This window comes from Ostreococcus tauri, assembly GCF_000214015.3.
Source record: "Ostreococcus tauri WGS project CAID00000000 data, contig chromosome 07, whole genome shotgun sequence".
Lineage (NCBI taxonomy): Eukaryota > Viridiplantae > Chlorophyta > Mamiellophyceae > Mamiellales > Bathycoccaceae > Ostreococcus > Ostreococcus tauri.
The window spans coordinates 56,431-75,361 of record NC_014432.2 but is presented as its reverse complement, the minus strand read 5'-3'; the positions used below and the strand labels follow the sequence as shown (position 1 = coordinate 75,361).

The following is an 18,931-nucleotide window of genomic DNA, read 5'->3' as shown; positions in this document are numbered from 1 at the left end:
CGACATTGGTACCGATGTCGTAGTCGTGTAGATACTTTGTAGCGTAGAATTTTTGTCTAGGGAAAGATGAGATTATTGGGCAACGCCGTCACCTCTCGGCGGTCACTGTCGAGGCGCACCGTCACCTGACTGCCGACGTTCGCCGTCACGGTTCCCCACTGACCGTTTAGAGAGCCGTTTCGCATTCCCGTAAGCACGACCCGCGCGCCGATTCGCCCCCCCGGAGCGAGAGATAGTAAACTCTGCACGCCGCGCGTTGCTCGCGCGAGCGCGTTCATGGCGGACGACTCAAACGAGGCCAAAGCCAAGCCGACGACGGCGCCCGAGGCGTAGACGTTCAACATGGCCGGTGACGAGTCGAGCATGTACAATATTGCAATCTCCGCCAGTGACGCCATCTCCGCCGGGACATCGATGAAGCCGAAGAAGGATACGCGTCCTCGAACGCCAGCCGCAAAATCCGCCCGAGCCCGATACGTCTTCAGCGCGAATAAGAGCCCACTGCTTCCCTGAAAACACTGCGACGCGAGATCTGGAAACAGATAATTCGCCGACACGACCGCCGTCGCGTTCGCTAACCCGCCCAAGACTAGTGCGAACGCCGCCGTCGCCGCGGCGGAGGCGTCTCGCGTCACGCTCGCGCGTACGCGTTTCTCCGTCTCCACCATCTTCGCGAACAACGACCCAGCGTTATACACCGCGTGGTAATCGTTATAATGCGCGCACGTGGCCAACACGCACGTCTTCGCGAACGCGAGCATCGTCATTCGACGCATCGAACGCGGACACGCCCGCGCCGTCTCCGCGTCGCCGAACGCCGCCCGCAGCGCTCCCTCCCGAATCTCCTCCACGGGTATCCACCGCACCGCGCGCTCGGCGAACACCACGCCGAGCGTCAGCGCCGCCCCCAGCGGTTCGAATCCCATCGTCGTCACCGATCGACGCCACGCGCTCGAGATCATCCCGACGCTCTGATGCACAAAGTACCAAAAAAAAGGATCCAGATACGAACCGTCGTTCGCCCCTACGCCGCGCCCGCGCCCGCGTCCGCGCCCGAGCGCCATCGCGCGCGCCGTCGTCGCCCGCGCGCGCCGCCGTCGGCGCCGACGCCCGATCGACGCGCGTCGGCGAGTGCGTCGACGCGGAATCATCATCATCATCATCAGTGCGCGACGCGAACGGTCTCGATGCCCGACGACGACGTCGAGGACGACGACATCGACGCCTGGCTCGCGAGCGATTCCGACGCCGACGACGCCGACGCCGACGACGGGCGCGCGGACGGCGACGCGGACGCGGTGGGGACGGCGGAGGGTGTCGATCCGTCGATGGATGATGCTGGGTCGACGGCGGAGGAAACGCGTGGCGACGACGACGACGACGACGACGACGACGACGACGACGACGACGACGGGCGCGAGGGTGCGTCGACGGTGCCGACGTCGACGGTGCCGACGGGTGGCGAGAGCCGCGACGACGGGACGCGCGAGACGCGCGAGACGCGCGCGCTCGAGCCGCTGTTTCCATCCGAGGTGAACGCGCTCGCGGCGAACGTCACCCGATGGGCGTCGTTCGGATTGAACGCGGCGAGAGAGAAGATGCGCGAGGTTGGGAGCTCGGAGCGCGCTCGAGCGCTGAAGAGAGATTTGAGAGAGTTTGGGAGTCACGTGGTGGGCGACGACGACGCGCGGACGCGAGTGTTGGCGCCGAGCGACGACGAGGATGCAGACGATGGATCGGACGCGGAGACGTCTCGCGGAAGAGGTGGTGATCTAGGTGGACCCGGGGCGAAGGATGCGATGCGCCTGGCGGAGAGTTTCGCGAGCGGCGCGTGGGCGGCGCTCGGCGGCGCCGCGAGTAAGGCGCGAGAGGCGTTGGAGAAGGCTGACGTGGATAAAGCGCGATCGGTGGGCATCGGCGCCCTGGGGGCGCTGAAGAACGTGGTCAAAGCCACCGCAGACGTCGCCGCGCGCGCCACCGCGGACGTTCTCGCGGGGGAGGATAGCGCAGAAGAGGAAGAGGAGGCTCGATTGGCGTTGTTGGAGAGGCTCGACGAGTTCGGGCTCGGTGAAGTGCGAACGAGCATCGACCGAGCGAGCGACGCCGCGAGAGCAGCCCTGGCACGCTCGTGCGTGAAGGAAGCGGACATCGTGCGCGTTCGCGAGAGCGTTCGTCGATGGGAGGAACACATCACCACGAGCGCCGAGGCGCCGAGCGCCGGCAAGCCTTCGTCGCCAGGAGTCGAGGCCACGCTCGTCGCCGTGCCCCTGGATGATGACGAGGAGGACGCGGAGCACGCCGCTCAAGTAGAGTCCGCGGCGAAGACGCTGACTTCACTCATCGGTTTCGTGGACGCTCGCGCGGAAGACATGACTTCATCGTTGGCGAGATACGCCGAGAAAAAAGTGAGCGAGAGGCACGGCGCCGCCGCGGTCGTGGAGGCCCTGGAGGATGGGCTGGATACCATTTGCCAAGAGTTCGCGCGCGATGGACTCGCAAAACTCACCGTGAGCGCGCTCAGAGCGATCGAAGAGATCATCGAATCGATCGAACGGGGAGAAGACGCTCGATGGGTCGTCCGCGACGACGCGACGCGAGTCGCCACTCGCGCACGAAATATCGTCGCCAAATGGGAGAGCGACATCGAAGTGTTCGCACACGCGGTGAAAGAAGCTTTGCTCTCCGTCGCCACTGCCGTGGAAGACGCGACGCGCGATTCCTGGCCAGCGAGCGCGCCCGAGCCGAGCGCCGTCGCCCAAGTCTCCACCGCGGCGCTCGATCGCGACCGAGCGACGTGCGTCGGCATCCACCGCGACGCCGCGATGCAGCTCGCGTGGATCATTGAATCAGCCGCATCGCTCACGAGTGATTCTTAGCCTAAAGCCTCGTCATCGCCCTTAGACGCATCATCAACGATACGTATTCGTCTTCGCCGACCGACCTCAACGCGCGCGCGCTGACCGCACTCGCGCGCGCGCGTCCCTCCACCTCGCGCGAAGCGCCGCGCGCGCCGATCGCGATGCCGCCATCCGCGACGTCCACGGAGACGACCAGGGTCGAGTTCTCACCGGCGTTAAACGCCACACAAAGGAAACAGTTACACGCCTGGAGTGAAAAAAATGGTTTCGAACACGTCTCCAGCGGTACCGGGAGCGATCGACGCATCGCGATCGGCTCGAGCGACGCCACGAATGTCGTCAGTGCCTTTGACGCCCTACGGGACGACGAAATCGCGAGCGTGTTGACGACAAAACTCGGGCTGACGTGCGCGGCGAGCGACCTGCGTCGAGCGGGACGCGGCGGCGGCGAGACGAGCGAGCGAGATTCCGATGAGAGCTTGGCGGGATGGACGACGCGAACGTTGGGATTGTTAGAGCTCGAACGCGTCGCGGAGACGGAGAGCGCGGAAGAGATTTTGAGAGGGTTATCTCCGGCGGCGGCGCAGCGCCGCGGCCGCGCCTTGCTCGGACTCACGGCGACAGACGTCAGAGGCGGGTTGCTCGGACAGACGGTGATCACGCTCGAGCTCGCGAAGAGAATCGATCCGAGTCATCCGACGCCGCTGCCACCGAACAGGCTGAGTCCGCACGACGTGGTGTGCTTGCGCGCGAATAAGGCGACGAACGAGGGCGAACCGCTGGCGAGCGGCGTGGTGTACAGAATACGAGACGCACAGATCGAAATTGCGTGCGACGACGCCCCCGATGATCTATCAGGGACTTTACGTTTAGAGCGTTTGTCCAACGAGGAGACCCATAAGCGATTAGTCGCAGCGGTAGAGCGAGTGGGGAAGTACGGAGGCGCGAGCGACGCCAAGCAACCGGGCGCGCACCTGGTCGGCGTCGCGTTCGGCGATTCGAGCCCTCGCGTGGCGAAGAGCGGGAAGGAGGTGAAATGGTTGAACGAGAACTTGGATTCGTCGCAGCGCGAAGCGATAGAGCACGCCCTGCGATGCGTGGATTTCGCGCTCATTCACGGTCCACCCGGGACGGGAAAGACCACGGCGGTGGTCGAGTACGTCGCGCAGGAAGTCGCCCGCGGGTCCCGTGTGCTCGCGTGCACGGCGTCGAACATCGCCATAGATAACTTGGTTGAGCGATTGATGCGAGTGAAGCTCCCTGGGGGTGGTGAGATGCGTCTCGTTCGCGTGGGTCATCCGGCGAGATTGCTTCCGTCGGTGCTCGAGGCGTCTCTCGAGGCGCAGCTCCTCGCGTGCGATAATAGCAAGCTCGCGAAAGATTGCGCGAAAGAGAGCAAAGCGCTGCGGCGAAAGCTCGCTAAGCTCACTGATAGGAAGGATCGGGCCGAGCGTAACGAGGTTCGAAAGGAGTTGAGGATTCTGGGCAAGGAGGAGCGGGCGCGCCAGAAGGAGGCGATGAAGGATGTCGTGAACGGTGCTCGAGTCGTGTGTTCGACGCTCAGCGGCGCGCTCTCTGGAACTCTGAAATTTCAGGACTTCGACGTGGTCGTCATAGATGAAGCAGCGCAAGCGCTCGAGGCCGCGTGTTGGGGCGCAGTTTTGAAAGGTAAGAAGACTGTCTTGGCGGGCGATCACCTGCAGCTGCCTCCCACCGTGCTCTCCGATGAGGCGCAGGCGAAAGGTCTGAGCGACACCCTCTTTCAGCGATTGCACGACGCGTACGGGAATACCATCTCTCGCATGCTCACCGTACAGTATCGTATGCACGCCGACATCATGACGTGGTCGTCGGAGGCGATGTATCAAGGCAAGCTCACCGCGGCGGAATCAGTCGCGACGCATCGCCTTCGTGGCGACGGAGAGGACGATCCCCCAGTCTTACTCCTGATCGACACGGCGGGATGCGACATGGAGGAACGTGTGGAGGAGGATGGTGAGAGTAAAGAGAATCCCGGTGAGGCGGAGGTGGTGGTTGAAGTCGTGCGGCGTCTCGTCTCTCAGCACGAAGTTCCCGTGGATGAAATCGGCGTCATCACGCCGTACAACGGACAAGTCACACTCCTTCGCGAGCTTCGCGCGCGAGACGACGCCCTAAAAAACTTAGAGATATCCACCGTGGATGGGTTCCAGGGACGCGAGAAAGAGGCCATCATCATCAGCGCCGTCAGATCGAATACGCGCGGAGAAGTCGGTTTCCTGTCCGACAGCAGGCGCATGAACGTCGCCGTCACGCGCGCGCGCAAGCACTGTTGCCTCATCATCGACAGCGACACATCTCGGAGCGACACATTTCTCGCCAACTTGGTGGAATATTTCGAATCACACGGCGACGTCGCCTCCGCGGCGGAGTACGCGCATTGATTGGCGTAACGTGACGGGCGACTTCGTAGACGGAGCGCCGCGGAGCGAAGACGAACAGCCAATGCGGGTCGCTGCGCGCGGATAATCGCGACGCGACGACGTGTCGATTGATTAAATCGCTCTTCATAACCCGAATCATTCATCACGACCGATCGAGATCGGCGTCGAGGTCGATGCCCTTCGCGCCGACGCCGCACAACTCGCCGCGCGCCATGTCCGCCGCGCGCGCGACGCTCGCGCCGCATCCGCGCGCCCGCGTCGTCCCGCGCGCGAAATCCGCGCGTCCGATACAAAATGGTTCCACGTATCCCGCGAAGGAGCACTGCAGCGAGTGCGGGCTGTGTGACACCGAACACGTCGCGCGCGTGCGGGACGCGTGCGCGTTCCTGGGCCAAGGCATGTCGCGCGTCGAGACGCTCGAGCCCGTGGTGCACGGTCGAGGTCGCCGAGCGTCGCCGGACGACGAGGACCGATTGGGTGTGGTGGATGAGACGTTCTACGCCGCGATGAAGCGACCGGTGGACGGGGCGCAGTGGACGGGCGTGGTCACGAGCGTGGCGAAGAGAATGTTAGAGAGCGGCATGGTGGAGGGTGTGATTTGCGTCGCGAGCGATCCGGATGAACCGCGAGCACCGCGTCCGATATTGGCGACGACGGTGGAGGAGATCGTGAGCGCGCGAGGGGTGAAACCGAGCCTGTCGCCGAATCTCTCGGTGCTGAGCGAGGTGGAGGCGCGCGGCTTGAAGCGGATTTTATTCATCGGCGTCGGCTGCGCCGTGAGCGCGCTTCGCGCGGTGGAGCCGTATTTGGGATTCGATAAGTTGTACGTCATGGGCGTGAACTGCACCGACAACGGGCGTCTGGAGTCGTTTCAGAAGTTCATCCAACTCTCGAGCGAGAATCCGGGCACTGTTCTGCACTACGAGTTCATGCCCGACTATCAGGTGCACTTCAAACATCTCGACGGGACGTACGAGAAGGTGCCGTACTTTTGTCTTCCGGCGAATGATTTAGTCGACGTGATCGCGCCGAGCTGTTACTCGTGCTTCGATTACGTGAACGGTTTAGCGGATGTCGTCGTAGGATACATGGGCTCCGAGTACGATCCGTCAAAGCCCATGAACGAGCATCCTCAGTACGTCACCGTGAGAAACTCTCGCGGACGAGAGATGATCGATCTCGTTCGAGACGATATGGACGTCTCGCCGTCGACTTCCTCGGGCGACCGCCGTCCGTTCGTCATGCAAACAGTCGTCGCCGACGACGAAGCCAAATTCGGGCGCGGTCCAGAAAAGCCCGCGCCGCGTTTCGTCGGCAAGCTCATCGCGTGGCTTCTCACCAAGATCGGCCCCAAGGGAAAAGAGTTCGGGATGTACAGTCTCGACTATCACACCATTCGGAATTATCTCTACGTCAACCGAGTCTGGGGCGCCGAGCGCGCGCGCGAGCACGTCCCGGAGTACGCCAAGCGCGTCGTTCGCGAGTACGACGTCAACGGCGCGGTCTCCGCTCGGCTCAACATCGGGAAACCGTAATGTTATGTATTCGATTCGCTCGTCCGCCTTCGAGCGCATCCGCCCCGCGCCGCCGTCGTCGCCCGGCCGCGCGCGCGCCGCGCCGCGCGCGCCGCCGGCCGCGCCTAAACCCCGTGTCACCATCGAACATCCACCATCAAACTGTTCGCCCACACGAAGCGATCAATCAAGATCTTTCCGCGACCCTTTGCGATAAGATATTCATCCCTTCGCGCGTCGCGTCAGAACGCGCGTCTCCGCGACCGCGCGCCCGTCACGGGTGCTCGAGACGCGGCGACGCGGTCGTTCTCGCGAACGCGCCCGACGCGCGCGCGTCTCTCTCTCGCGCGCGACGTGGGACGGCGATAGAGCGCATCACACCCTCGAGCGGTGGGGTCGCGCGCGCGATCGACATGTCGACGCGATGCGCCCCCGCGGAGTCGCTCGTCGCGCGTCGTGGGCGACGACGCGCGGCGCGAGGACGGTTTGGATCGGTCGAGCGCGTCGTGGGACGAAAAGGCGCTATGGGGGGTGCGGTGAGACGGACGCGGGCGGGGCGGTTCGGCGCGGCGAGCGCGACGGAGACGGCGAAGGCGGAGGACGATGAGGTCGCGAGCGCGGAGGTTGGGGTCTCGGTGGGCGCGAGCGCGATGGGTGGAGCTGAGGATGAGGCGAGCGGGACGGCGTGCCCGTACACGGCGGCGAAGGAGGCGCTCGGGCTCGCTCCGCCGCCGCCCACGAGGCGGGACGAAAACGGGAATCCGGCAATGGTGGACAATGTGTCGTTTCTCAAGTCGCTCATCAAGGCGTCGCAGCATCCGGTGGGCATGCCGATCGCCATGCTCGATTGGGCAGCAGAGAAGGGGGAGTGTGTGGGGATTAAGAATGCCATTGGGCCGTTTTGCGTGTCCATTTTGGACCCAGAAATCGTGGAGTACGTGTGCTTCACGAACGCCAAAAATTACAGATTACGAATGCTTCCGGACGCGTTTCGATACGTGATTCAGAACAAGGGAATCACCGGAAGCGACGGGCAGTACAACCGCGACCACAGATTGATGTGTCAGAAGCCCTTCATCAACTCGTTTTCGTTGGCTGAATTTTCGAGCACGGTGGAGGAGCGCATCGCGCACATGTGCAACACTTGGCAACAGGCGCATGCAATGGGAGGTGGTAAACCGTATGAGATCAACATTGACTACGACTCGCAGCAAGTCACGCTCGATGTCATCGGCAAGGTGGCGTTCGCATACGATTTCAAACGGTGCGAGGCGCACGAGGCAAAGACGCTTCGAGGCGAGGCGGATGAGGATGGCAACGTTTCCAAGCTTCTGGCCGCGTACAACGGGAGCAGTGAGATCATGGGGGAACTTTTTATCACGCCTGGGCCGATTTTAAAGCTCCAGAACTTCTTGGGTCTCGGTCGAGTGCGAGAGCTCAAGGAGCAATACGCAATCTTGGAATCCGTGGGCACAAAGCTCATGTCTGAGAGGAGGGCGATTGTCAAGGAGCGCCTGGCGGCGGGTGACGAGGAGGATTACTGTTTGTTAGACGTGTTGGTGAAGGCTAAGGACGCAGACGGCCAGCCGCTCTCCGACGCCGATTTGTGGGGGGATATTAACGACATCATGGCTGCCGGTCACCGAACGACGGCTTCCAACTTTACGGTGAACTTGTGGCACGTGGCGAGGTACGAGCACATTCAAGAGCAGATTGAAAAGGAAGTCGCGGCTCTCGGTGGGCGACCGCCGACGTTCCAGGACGTGCAAGAGGGCAAGTTACCGTACACGCAGCGCGTGGTGAAGGAATCGCTCCGTAAGTACGCGCCGATCAACCTGTTCCCCCGCCTCGCCGAGGGACCGGACACGCTCCCGAGCGGTCACAAAGTCGAAGAGGGCGACTTCATCCTGTTGTCCACGTACGCGATGGGACGAAACCCACGAGTTTGGGAAGATCCAAACAAGTTCGATCCCGATCGTTTTACCGATGAGGCGCTGTACGCGCAGGCTGAGAAGCAAGCGTCCGCGGTGGCGAGAGGCGATCCCGCCAAGCTCGAGCAAGCGCGCGAGCGCATGCGTCGCCGCATGAACGCCGGTCGTGACTTCACGTACACCCCGTTCGGCGCCGGTCCGCGCTCATGCATCGGCGGCGTCTTCGCCTTACTCGCCGCGACGACCATGCTCGCCAGCACCGTTCAAAAATTTAAGCTCTCCAAGGCGTCCCACTCCAAGGGCGCCGTCGGCGAGGAGCTCAACATCATGTACGATACCACCATCTGCTTCCCCGAGGGCGTTTGGATCAACCTCGAACCGCGCGAGCGCCCGCTCGGGGCGTAAGTTCGCTCTGTCGCACCCTTAGTTTGCATCCTTCTTGTAACGCGTCCTCCGCGTCGCGCTCCCGTCGTCCTCCGCCTCCGCCTCCATCGAGGGTTTAGCCATCCCACCCAATCGCCAATCGTCCCGCCCCCGTCGCCGCACCCGCACACCCCGCCCTCCCGCCCGCGATGTCCGATCTCTACGACGAGTTCGGGAACTACGTCGGTCCCGACGTGCGCTCGGACGACGACGCGAGCGACGACGCGGACGACGCGTGGATGGATCGCGCCGAGGCGGCGGTGCTCGACCGCGACGGGCGATCCGACGACGTGGACGACGACGCGCGGGACGACGACGACGACGCGCACGACGATGACGACGCGAATGACGATGCGCGCGCGGTGGTCCTGGCGGAGGATAAGAAGTACTACCCGAGCGCGGAGGAGGTGTACGGGGCGGATGCGGAGACGCTGGTGGAGACGGAGGACGCGCAGGGATTGGACGAACCGCTGGTGAAGCCGGTGAAGCGACGAAACATCGAGGCGACGGCGGAGAGGGAGAGCGGTGGGTCCGGGGGGGCGCGGGCGCGGGCGCAGGGCGCGGAGGTGCGGATGAAGTGCGGTGAGGCGTTCTTGAACGGGTTGGCGCGCGAGAGCCGGCGGCTGGGACGAAACGTGTGCGTTTCGGGACACTTGCATCACGGGAAGACGACGCTGTTCGACATGCTGCTCGAGGCGTCGCACGATGTGGATTATGAGTGGTTGGTGAACGAGGAGCGATTGCGTTACGCGGACACGCGGTTGGACGAACAAGCCCGAGGGATCTCGCTCAAGTCGACGCCGATGACGCTGCCGCTGGAGACGAGTCGAGGGAAAACGATGTTGATGAACTTAATCGACACTCCGGGTCACGTGAACTTTAGCGATGAAGTGACGGCGTCGATGCGCGTCGCAGATGGGCTCTTGCTCGTCGTCGACGCGTGCGAGGGGGTGATGACGTCGACGACGCGACACATCAAGCAGGCGGCTCGAGACGGTTTGACGATTTGCGTCTTCATCTCAAAGCTCGATCGATTGATCGTCGAGCTCAAGCTTCCACCCGCGGACGCGTATCACAAGCTTCGACACACGATCGAGGAAATTAACACCGCGATCGAGGCGTGCTACGCTCCGGATGAGAACGGCGAGTTGCCCACTGTGAGCCCGCTAAAGGGCAACGTGTGCTTCGGTAGCGCCCTGTACGGGTTTAGTTTCACGCTCGAGTCGTTCGCCAGGCTCTACGCCGACATCAGCGGCGTGACGGTCGATCACAAAGAGTTCGGGAAGAGGATGTGGGGTGACGTGTACTATCATAGCGACTCACGAACGTTCAAGAAGAAGGCACCTCCGGGAGGTGGCGAACGCACCTTTGTGCAGTTTGTTCTCCAGCCATTGTACAAAATTTTCAGTCAAGTTGTCGGCGAGGAGGTCGAGAGCTTGACCGACGCATTGAAGGAGTTTGGCGTTAAACTCAAGCCCAAAGAGAAGCGGGCGAACACCAAACCTTTGCTCAAGTTGACGTGCCAAAAGATTTTCGGCGGCACCTCCGGTTTGGTTGACATGCTCGTCGCGCACGTTCCGACGCCCGAAGAAGGAGCTTCGATGAAAGTTGAACGCACGTACAGCGGACCGATTCGCGGAGGTGGAAAGCTCGTGGACGCGATGCTTGCGTGTGATCCCGAGGCGCCGGCGGTGGTGATGATCTCCAAGCTTATTCCGAAGAGCGACTGCTCAGCATTCGACGCCCTCGGACGAGTGATGTGTGGGACACTCAAGAAGGGTGATCACGTGCGCGTTCTCGGCGAAAACTTCTCTCCGGATGATGAAGAAGATGCCGTCGTGAAGGCTGTGACGAATATGTGGATTTATGAGGCGCGGTACCGCATTCCCATCAAGGAGGCGCGAGCGGGGGCGTGGGTGCTCATCGAAGGCGTCGATCAGAGCATCACGACCACGGCGACCCTCGTCCCGGATGTCATGCCCAAGGGCTACGACGACGACTTGTACATCTTCAAGCCATTGGAGTTTGACAATAAATCGGTGATGAAGATCGCGGCGGAACCGCTGAATCCGAGCGATTTGCCGAAGATGGTTGAGGGCTTGCGTAAGATCACCAAGTCATACCCGGCGTGCGTGACCAAAGTGGAGGAGAGCGGCGAGCACACCATCATGGGCACCGGCGAGCTTTACATGGACAGCATCATGAAGGATCTGCGTGAGATGTACAGTGAGATTGAAGTCAAGGTGAGCGACCCCGTGGTGTGCTTCAACGAAACGGTTGTCGAGACGAGCTCGCTGAAGTGCTACGCGGAGACGCCGAACAAGAAGAACAAGCTCACTATGATTGCGGAGCCGTTGGATAAGGGTCTCGCGAGCGACATCGAAACCGGCAAGATTCGTCTGGACGCGCCGAAGAAGACGGTGAGCGACTTCTTTAAGAACAACTACGATTGGGACGCGCTGGCGGCGAAGAGCGTTTGGGCATTCGGCCCCGACACCACGGGTCCAAACGTGCTCTTAGACGACACGTTGCCAACCGAGGTTGACAAAAATTTACTCGGTGCGATCCGGGATTCCATCGTTCAGGGGTTTCAGTGGGGTGCGCGCGAAGGTCCGCTGTGCGATGAACCGATTCGTGACGTCAAGTTTAAGATTTTGGACGCCTTGGTTGCCGATACTCCGCTCCAGCGCGGCGGTGGTCAAATCATTCCCACCGCGCGTCGATGCACGTACAGCGCCTTCCTCATGGCCACCCCGAGACTTATGGAACCTATTCACGAGGTGGAGATCCAGTGCCCCGCGGACTGCATGAGCGCCATCTACACTGTCCTCAGCAAGCGCCGTGGACACGTCGTGAGCGATGCGCCAAAACCCGGCACCCCGGTGTACACCGTAAAGGCGCTCATCCCGGCGATTGAAACCTTTGGATTTGAGACGGACCTTCGCTACCACACGCAAGGCCAGGCGTTCGGGCAGTCGTACTTTGACCACTGGGCGGTCGTTCCGGGCGATCCTTTGGACAAGACGATCGTGTTGCGACCGCTCGAGCCCGCGCCCGTCCCTCATCTCGCTCGCGAGTTCATGGTGAAGACGCGACGACGCAAGGGCATGTCCGAGGACGTCACCGTCAGCAAATTCTTCGACGACGACCTTCTCATCGAGCTCGCCCAGGCCGACGTCGAACTCGCCGGCATGTTTTAGAACGCGATGATTCTGTAGTAGCATTCACACACCTCACGTGCGCGCGTCGTCGTTCGACGTCCAACCTCAACCGCGCGCGCGTCTTCTACCGCCGCAGTGCGCGAAGCGATGCCCCCGGGATTCCCCGCGCTCCGCCGACTCTTACTCCTCCAGCGCGACGTCCCGAGCGCCGCGCACTTCTACGAGCGCGCCCTGGGCGCGACGTGCGCCGTGTGCACCGAATCGTACGCTGAGATTTCCTTGGCGAATCCCTCCAGCGGTTCTCCCGAGGACGATTCCGCGCCGGCGTTAGCGCTCCAACGCGCCGAGAGCGAATCGCAGCTCACGCCGGGGTACACCCCGATATTAGTCTTCGAAGTGGCGGACGTGAACGCGCGCGTGAACGCGGCGTTGCGCGCCGGGGGACGATTGGACGGGAAGATCGCGTACGACGCGCGCGGCGCCACGGCGTGCGTGCGCGCGCCGGACGGACACGTGATCGGGTTGTTCCAGCGCGCGGAGTGATCGAGGAGACGACGGTGAAGGAGGTGAAGATAGGAACAGTCGCGCGTCGAAACGCGGTGGAGACGATGATGGAGACGACGGTGAAGGATGATTTCGGCGGACCGCGGCCGCATAGTAAACGAAGAGGACGATGCGTGCTTCACGTGGACGCGGATGCGTTCTTCGCCCAAGTGGAGGCTCTGCGAGATGAGCGTTTGAGAGGGATACCGATAGCGGTGCGGCAACACGGAGATATCGTGTGCGTGTGTCATCGCGCGCGCGCGCTCGGTGCGAAGAAACACGACGACGTGGACGCGTGTCGAACGCTCCTGGAGAATAACGGCGGTAAAGTGATTCACGTGAACACCACCGCGGAGCATTTAGTGTCGTACGAGCCGTACACGCGAATGTCGTATGAATTACACGCAAAGCTGCACGCCGCGTGCGAGCGGTTACGTCTTGATGGGAAGGGCATTGTCATCTACGAAAAGGCTTCAATCGACGAGGCGTACGTGCAAATCGAGCACGGCTCAAAGCTGTCAGAGCGCGGCAAGACGTTCGCCGAGTCGATTCGACGGGCGATTTTCAAAGAGTGCGGACTCGTTGTCTCCGTCGGCGTCGCGAGGAACAAGCTCCTGGCCAAGATCGCGTCAAAATTTGCGAAACCAGACGGCGTTGTTGTCATCGAAGACGACGATGATTTAGAGCGGACGTTTCGTAAACTCTCGAGCAGTGAGTTGCCACACTGTAAGGGTGAACTCGTGCGAGCAAAACTCACCAAGCACGGTTTGCACACCGCGTGGGACGTGCGCTCGATGAACGCGAAGCGCTTGGAATCCCTCATCGGGCTCGCACCCAAACCCGCGCTCGAATTGTGCAAAGCCGCGCACGGCGTCGACGACGCAGAGGTCATTCAGCGAGTGAACGAAAAGTCTTCGTTGAGCACGCAGATGACGCTTACGATCAAACCGAGACCGATGCCGCGAAACGTGGGCGGCGAAGTGGGGGTCACGGGCGGACCCGCGGGCATGTTTAATCCGTTGACGTGCGGAGAGCACGACCGTATCGCTCTCACGATGACGGCATTGACGAGAGAATTGTGTGAAAAGATCAAGGTTCACGAATTGTACACTAAGCGTTGGCCGATAACCATGGGGGTGAAGATTAAAATTCACGGCACAAGCGTACAGTACAACAGGAGTGCGGCGTTTCCTGTGAAATTTGATAACGCTATGGAAGAGAACGTGCCGATCACGATGGCCAAAAAGGCGACAGAGCTAGCGGTGCTCGCCGTCGGGCAGCGCAAGACGGAAATCATTCAGCACATCACCGTCTCGGCGAGTAACTTCAAGTCATCCACGGGGGAGAAAGAAAAAACTCGTGATGAAATCATCAGCGCCGAAACTGATCCGCTCAAGAAGGCTATCAGTCGAATGAATGAAAAGCGAGAGAGAGATAAGAAGGCGCTTCGTAAGTCTGCAAAGCGCGCGCGTAACGAACGTTGGATCGCTGGCGACGTGCCATTGCCACCGGTCGAGCTTTTACTCGCTCTCGTCGGTGGCTGGGAAGGGGATGACTCAGAGGAAGAGTGCATACTAGAAGTGAACGAGTGTCGAAGGGCGCTCGCGAATAGGCAAATGAAATGTAACATTGACGGGTGAATTGATTTTCCTTTTACTCACACCAGCATGTAGAGATGAAGAAGAATCAGATAGAAAGACAGAGCCACGCGGACGAAAGGGCGTCGTTGCAAGTACACCGATGCCCTATCAAAGTTGGCAGCGATCTGCAGTGCAATTGGATGCTGCAGTGCCGGCGTATTCGTTGCGGACTTCAGGTGACCTTGAAGCGGCACGAAAGCGTACGATCCACCCGTTAATACGGCTCCCTCGATATCCGTCTCCGCGAAATCCTCGTTCTTCTTGTTCGTGAACGAAGCGGACGCCGTTTTGCTCGCTCGTGCGTCTGAGAGCAAACTTTGTAACTGTTCAATTTGTCTGTTTGCGGTATCCAGTTGTTGCCGCAGGCCCATCATCTCGTCCGAGTTGTTCGGTTGAGGTGGCGATTTGGAGCGCTCGGCTTTGAGCGCAGACTCGACACTCGCGAGTTTCGCTCGCATCTCGTTCAACTGCGACTCTGACGTGGACTTTATGCGATTCGTGTCGTCTTGCGCCATGGACAACGCCTCCTCCGCCTCTTGAGCGCGTTTCTCTGCCTGAGCGACAGCAATGTTTGTCTCGCTCGAAAGCTTCAGAGAATTAAGCTCATTTGCGTTCGACTCTGCTAAACTTTCAGCCTCTTGCAGCTTTTGGCGGAGTTGAGCGACAGTGCGCTGATGCTCTTCACTCTCGCGTAGCGCTCGTTCGCATTCGCTGGCAAATACCTCCTTCTCGCTTTCTACCTCTTCCATTGCGAGGCGACACTCGTCCAATTTGTTCATCAATCGAACGTTCTCCGTCGCGAGTGTCGCCTTCTCTTCCTCCGCTGCGCTCGATATCGACAGCAACTCCGCCTCTAAACTCTGAAGTTTCGCTGTTTTCGCCTCCATTTCGGCACTGAGCTCCATCACGCGCGATTCCGCGCCCGAAGACGTCCGCTCCGCTGAGCGTCGGAACGATTCCGTTTCCCGTTCAGCCGCCTCCGTCTTCGCCCTCGCATCGTCCAATGCCTCGCGAAGCTTCGTCACAGCTTCGGCCTCCCTCGCCGCGCGCTCTTTGGACTCCACCGCATCGCGCATACTTTCGTTCGCCCGCGTCTCCGCCTCTCGAAGCGCCTCGCGCGCGTCGGACAGCTCCTTCGATGACTCCTTCGCCTTCGCCTCCAACGCTCGCACCTCCCCATCCATCGCCCCAGCGCGCGTCTCAAACGCCGCCCTCTCTCGCTCCATCTCCGCAATTTTCGTCTTCGCCATCGACGCCTCTCTCTCCGCCGCCTCGAGCCGCTCACCGATCTCTTTCATCTCCGCCTTCGCCCCCGCGTCTCTTTCCCCTCTCTCATCCGCCGTGGAGCGCAAACGCGCGTTCTCCTTCGTCAACTCCTCCAGCGACGCCTTCGCGCTCGTGAGCTCCTGTTCGATGGACTTCCCTTTCTTCACCGCCTTGACGAGCTTGGCGCGCAGCGTCGCCACCTCGTCGTCCGCGGCGTCGGGCGGCGTCGTCGCGTCGGAGCGCCGCGCGTCTGTTGATGATGCATCGTCTTCCGTCGTCTTCTTCTTCAACGCGTCTGATTTCTTCGCCTTTGCCCGTCTGAAGGCGTCGAGCTTTTGTTTCCCTCGGTCGAGGTCGGACGCGGGGTCGTCGGGTGCCATGGCGCGCGCGTTCGGTCGGGACGCGGCGAGGAGTGAGGCGTCGACGAGACGCTTTGTGTTTGATAGGAATACATAGATCAGCACATCCTGAGCTTGAGTCTTCTGCGCAAAAATTTACGCACCGGATCCTTGCGATGGGCTAAGAAGAGAATCCAGACGGAGAGTAGGAGGACGATGATGCTCCACGCGACGGCGCCTTTACCGAGCTCTGTCTGCGAGACGTCTCGAAGGACGACGAACGGATACGCCTCTGAGAACGCGTCGGTATCGTCGCTAATCCCCAGGAACTCGGCGATTTCCTTTGAAATTTTCACCGCCGTGGCGTGACTGAACGAGTTCGTCGTCATGGGCACCGTCAGAATTCTGTCGCTCGGCACCGCCGCCTTGATCGCCCGCACGCGCTCGATGTACGCCCGCTTCCACGTCTCCTCCACCGGCGCGGCGCTGCCGAACGCGCGATTCCACAGACACGGATACACATCGCAATAATGATAACTCGAGTCCCCGCACTCGGACGCGGACGATCGCGATCCGGACGAGCATCCGCACCGCGCTCCCAGTTTCGCCGCCTCGGCGCGCGCCGCCGACGCGTGCGTCCACCACTCCGTACAAATCGTCTCAAACAGAATCACCTTCGCGTCCGCGTGCGCCGCGATCATATCCTCGATCGCATTCGCCATCGGCAACCATCCGACGTAATCGTACGCGTCCACCGTCGACGCGTTCGCCCGCGCGTCGACGCAATACGACTTCGCGAACGACCCATCCGAACCCGTCGCCGCCCCCCCCCACGTCCCCGACCCCACCGCCTCCGCCTCTCGCAGCGCGTAGAACCCGAGCCGAGCGAACCACGCCGCGGCGCCGCGCTCGACCGCGGGATCGAGCCCGGGAGAGAAGACGCGCGCGCGTCGCGCCACGTGCGCGCGCAGCGTCGGTTTCACCACCGTCGTCGTCGCCCCGTGCGCCGTGCGCGCCGCGAGGGCGAGGGCGAGCGCGAGGGCGAGGGCGCGGGCGAGCATGCGCGCGTCGACGCGTCGGCGCGACGCCGCGCGCGGGACGATGAGCGATGGGTTGGATTTTTCAGTGTATTTTAGTGTTGGCGCATTCGTGACGGCGCGCATCGCCCGACGCCGGACGCGCGCGCGCGCGGTCGCGCGCGACCGAGGGCGAGCGAGGGCGTGGAAATATTGTACAGCCGTGCGCGCGCGACGCGAAGGCGACGCGACGGCGCGCGTCGACGACGAGACGGATGGATGACGTCGAGTTGGTGATTTTAGACTTTGATTTGACGCTGCTCAACATACACGCCTGCGCCGAGCGCGTGTCGGCGCGAGAGGTGGAGACGGGGGGGCGAGACGGTGATTTCGTCGATGTGGAGTGCTTTCGAGCGTTCGTGGGTGCGTGCGAGAGCCGGGGAGATGGAGGACGCGACGGGCGGAGGACGAGCGACGCGACTGACGGGACGGACGCGCGACGCGCAGGGAGCGCGAAAACGCGCGGGATCGACGTTCGGATAGCGTCGTTCGGGGTGTACGAGGTGATTCAGGCGTACGTCGATCGAGCGCTCGGGAAGGGGGCGATGACGCGGAGGGAGATTTCTACGCCGAGCGTCGTCGGCGTGCGAGACGGGTGCTCGGTGAGCGGCGGGAAGAATAAGCAGATGCAAAAGTTCTGCGAGGAAAAGTACGGGGAAAAGGAATGGAAACGGTACGCGAATAGGGTGCTGTTGTTCGATGACGACGAGCGGAACGTGGCGAAGGCGATCGAGGGCGGGTTTCGCGCGGTGCGCGTGCCGGCTGGTTTCACCAAAGACGTGGCTCGGTTACTATTTCCTAGTGATTTCTAACCCTTGTTGTTGTTTTACTACCTAGCGTTGATACAAATGCGTCGAGTTCACAACCCGAGCGTGTTCGCGAGCCAATTCGAACCCGCGAGCGCCCCGGGCGGGGCGGAGAAATAATGCCAGTCGTGCGTGAGCTTGGCGAGCGCCGGATGCGCCTCGCGCACGGCGTCCCACGCGATGGGCGGTCCGGAGAACGCGAGCTCGTTATATATCCCACACGCCCCGGCGCGCCAGAGCGTGATCTCATTCGTCGTCGCGTCGGCGAGCGCTTGCGAACACGCCACCGCGTCTTCCACCCGCGCGCCCTTTCCGCGTCCGGTGCTCACGTTGGCGACGATGCGTCCGCCGGGTTTCATCTTTTTCACCAACGCCGCCCACGTCTCGCGATCCCTCAGACACGCCACCACGGTAGAATTTTCGTCGAAACAATCGACGACGAGTCCATCGAAGAGCCCATCGTACGCGGCGCACCCACCGAACGCGTCGCCCGTCTCGCATCGAAGCGTCCCGCTCCGCTCGAGCTCGTCCACGCCGAAATGTCTCCTCGCCAACTCCACGATCGCCGGATCGAGCTCCCATCCGATCATTCGCACCGCGGGATGATGTCTCGCCATCGCGCGCGCGCACGTCCCTCCCCCGAGGCCTAGAATCCCGATCATCGCCCCCCCCGTCGTCGCCGGCAGGAGCGAAAACGCGTCGAACACCCCCCCCGCGCCAACCTCCCCCGCCCTCTCGCTGTACTCGCTCAGGATCGCATCCGGGGCGTCCGCGCGCGTGAGCAGCACGCGCCCCGCGAACGCGTCGAACGGCGCGTCGTCGTCGATCTTCTCAACGATGAGCGTCGAGCCGAATCGCGAATCGCGTCGATCGATTTCCCTCGCGTACGCGTCGAGCGCCGCCCGCGTCCGCGACGCCCGACGCGCGCGCGCGGTGCGCGTCGACGCGCGCG

At 62.0% G+C, this 18,931-nt stretch overlaps 12 protein-coding genes across 12 annotated transcripts; 8 read left to right on the top strand and 4 right to left on the bottom strand.

The window, feature by feature from the left end:
• Nucleotides 1-56: 56 nt before the first annotated feature.
• OT_ostta07g00410 (unnamed product) lies at nucleotides 57-1,064 on the bottom strand (the record flags this gene model as incomplete). The annotated part of the gene is made up of 1 exon (XM_003080098.2): nucleotides 57-1,064. The coding sequence occupies one exon, from the start codon at nucleotides 1,062-1,064 to the stop codon at nucleotides 57-59; it is 1,008 nt and encodes a 335-aa protein (XP_003080146.2).
• A 123-nt stretch (nucleotides 1,065-1,187) lies between these two features.
• On the top strand, nucleotides 1,188-2,876 carry OT_ostta07g00400 (unnamed product; the record flags this gene model as incomplete). The annotated part of the gene is made up of 1 exon (XM_022983706.1): nucleotides 1,188-2,876. The coding sequence occupies one exon, from the start codon at nucleotides 1,188-1,190 to the stop codon at nucleotides 2,874-2,876; it is 1,689 nt and encodes a 562-aa protein (XP_022839343.1).
• Nucleotides 2,877-3,019: 143 nt separating this feature from the next.
• On the top strand, nucleotides 3,020-5,281 carry OT_ostta07g00390 (Single-stranded nucleic acid binding R3H; the record flags this gene model as incomplete). Its single annotated transcript, XM_022983705.1, has 1 exon — nucleotides 3,020-5,281. One exon carries the CDS (start codon nucleotides 3,020-3,022, stop codon nucleotides 5,279-5,281), a length of 2,262 nt encoding a protein of 753 aa, XP_022839342.1.
• Nucleotides 5,282-5,493: 212 nt separating this feature from the next.
• On the top strand, nucleotides 5,494-6,816 carry OT_ostta07g00385 (Coenzyme F420 hydrogenase/dehydrogenase beta subunit, N-terminal; the record flags this gene model as incomplete). The annotated part of the gene is made up of 1 exon (XM_003080096.2): nucleotides 5,494-6,816. One exon carries the CDS (start codon nucleotides 5,494-5,496, stop codon nucleotides 6,814-6,816), a length of 1,323 nt encoding a protein of 440 aa, XP_003080144.2.
• A 503-nt stretch (nucleotides 6,817-7,319) lies between these two features.
• On the top strand, nucleotides 7,320-9,131 carry OT_ostta07g00380 (Cytochrome P450, E-class, group I; the record flags this gene model as incomplete). Its single annotated transcript, XM_003080095.1, has 1 exon — nucleotides 7,320-9,131. One exon carries the CDS (start codon nucleotides 7,320-7,322, stop codon nucleotides 9,129-9,131), a length of 1,812 nt encoding a protein of 603 aa, XP_003080143.1.
• Nucleotides 9,132-9,298: 167 nt separating this feature from the next.
• Nucleotides 9,299-12,349, top strand: OT_ostta07g00370 (Translation elongation/initiation factor/Ribosomal, beta-barrel; the record flags this gene model as incomplete). Its single annotated transcript, XM_003080094.1, has 1 exon — nucleotides 9,299-12,349. The coding sequence occupies one exon, from the start codon at nucleotides 9,299-9,301 to the stop codon at nucleotides 12,347-12,349; it is 3,051 nt and encodes a 1,016-aa protein (XP_003080142.1).
• Nucleotides 12,350-12,457: 108 nt separating this feature from the next.
• OT_ostta07g00360 (Glyoxalase-like domain) lies at nucleotides 12,458-12,853 on the top strand (the record flags this gene model as incomplete). The annotated part of the gene is made up of 1 exon (XM_003080093.1): nucleotides 12,458-12,853. The coding sequence occupies one exon, from the start codon at nucleotides 12,458-12,460 to the stop codon at nucleotides 12,851-12,853; it is 396 nt and encodes a 131-aa protein (XP_003080141.1).
• Nucleotides 12,854-12,921: 68 nt separating this feature from the next.
• OT_ostta07g00350 (DNA-repair protein, UmuC-like, N-terminal) lies at nucleotides 12,922-14,493 on the top strand (the record flags this gene model as incomplete). Its single annotated transcript, XM_022983704.1, has 1 exon — nucleotides 12,922-14,493. The coding sequence occupies one exon, from the start codon at nucleotides 12,922-12,924 to the stop codon at nucleotides 14,491-14,493; it is 1,572 nt and encodes a 523-aa protein (XP_022839341.1).
• Nucleotides 14,494-14,510: 17 nt separating this feature from the next.
• Nucleotides 14,511-16,139, bottom strand: OT_ostta07g00340 (unnamed product; the record flags this gene model as incomplete). The annotated part of the gene is made up of 1 exon (XM_003080091.1): nucleotides 14,511-16,139. One exon carries the CDS (start codon nucleotides 16,137-16,139, stop codon nucleotides 14,511-14,513), a length of 1,629 nt encoding a protein of 542 aa, XP_003080139.1.
• Nucleotides 16,140-16,216: 77 nt separating this feature from the next.
• On the bottom strand, nucleotides 16,217-17,260 carry OT_ostta07g00335 (hypothetical protein; the record flags this gene model as incomplete). The annotated part of the gene is made up of 1 exon (XM_003080090.2): nucleotides 16,217-17,260. One exon carries the CDS (start codon nucleotides 17,258-17,260, stop codon nucleotides 16,217-16,219), a length of 1,044 nt encoding a protein of 347 aa, XP_003080138.2.
• A 128-nt stretch (nucleotides 17,261-17,388) lies between these two features.
• On the top strand, nucleotides 17,389-17,985 carry OT_ostta07g00330 (HAD-like domain; the record flags this gene model as incomplete). The annotated part of the gene is made up of 2 exons (XM_022983703.1): nucleotides 17,389-17,536; nucleotides 17,621-17,985. 2 exons carry the CDS (start codon nucleotides 17,389-17,391, stop codon nucleotides 17,983-17,985), a joined length of 513 nt encoding a protein of 170 aa, XP_022839340.1.
• A 47-nt stretch (nucleotides 17,986-18,032) lies between these two features.
• Nucleotides 18,033-18,931, bottom strand: OT_ostta07g00320 (unnamed product; the record flags this gene model as incomplete). Its single annotated transcript, XM_022983702.1, has 1 exon — nucleotides 18,033-18,931. A coding segment is annotated over one exon (899 nt), but the record flags the coding sequence as incomplete, so codon positions are not given.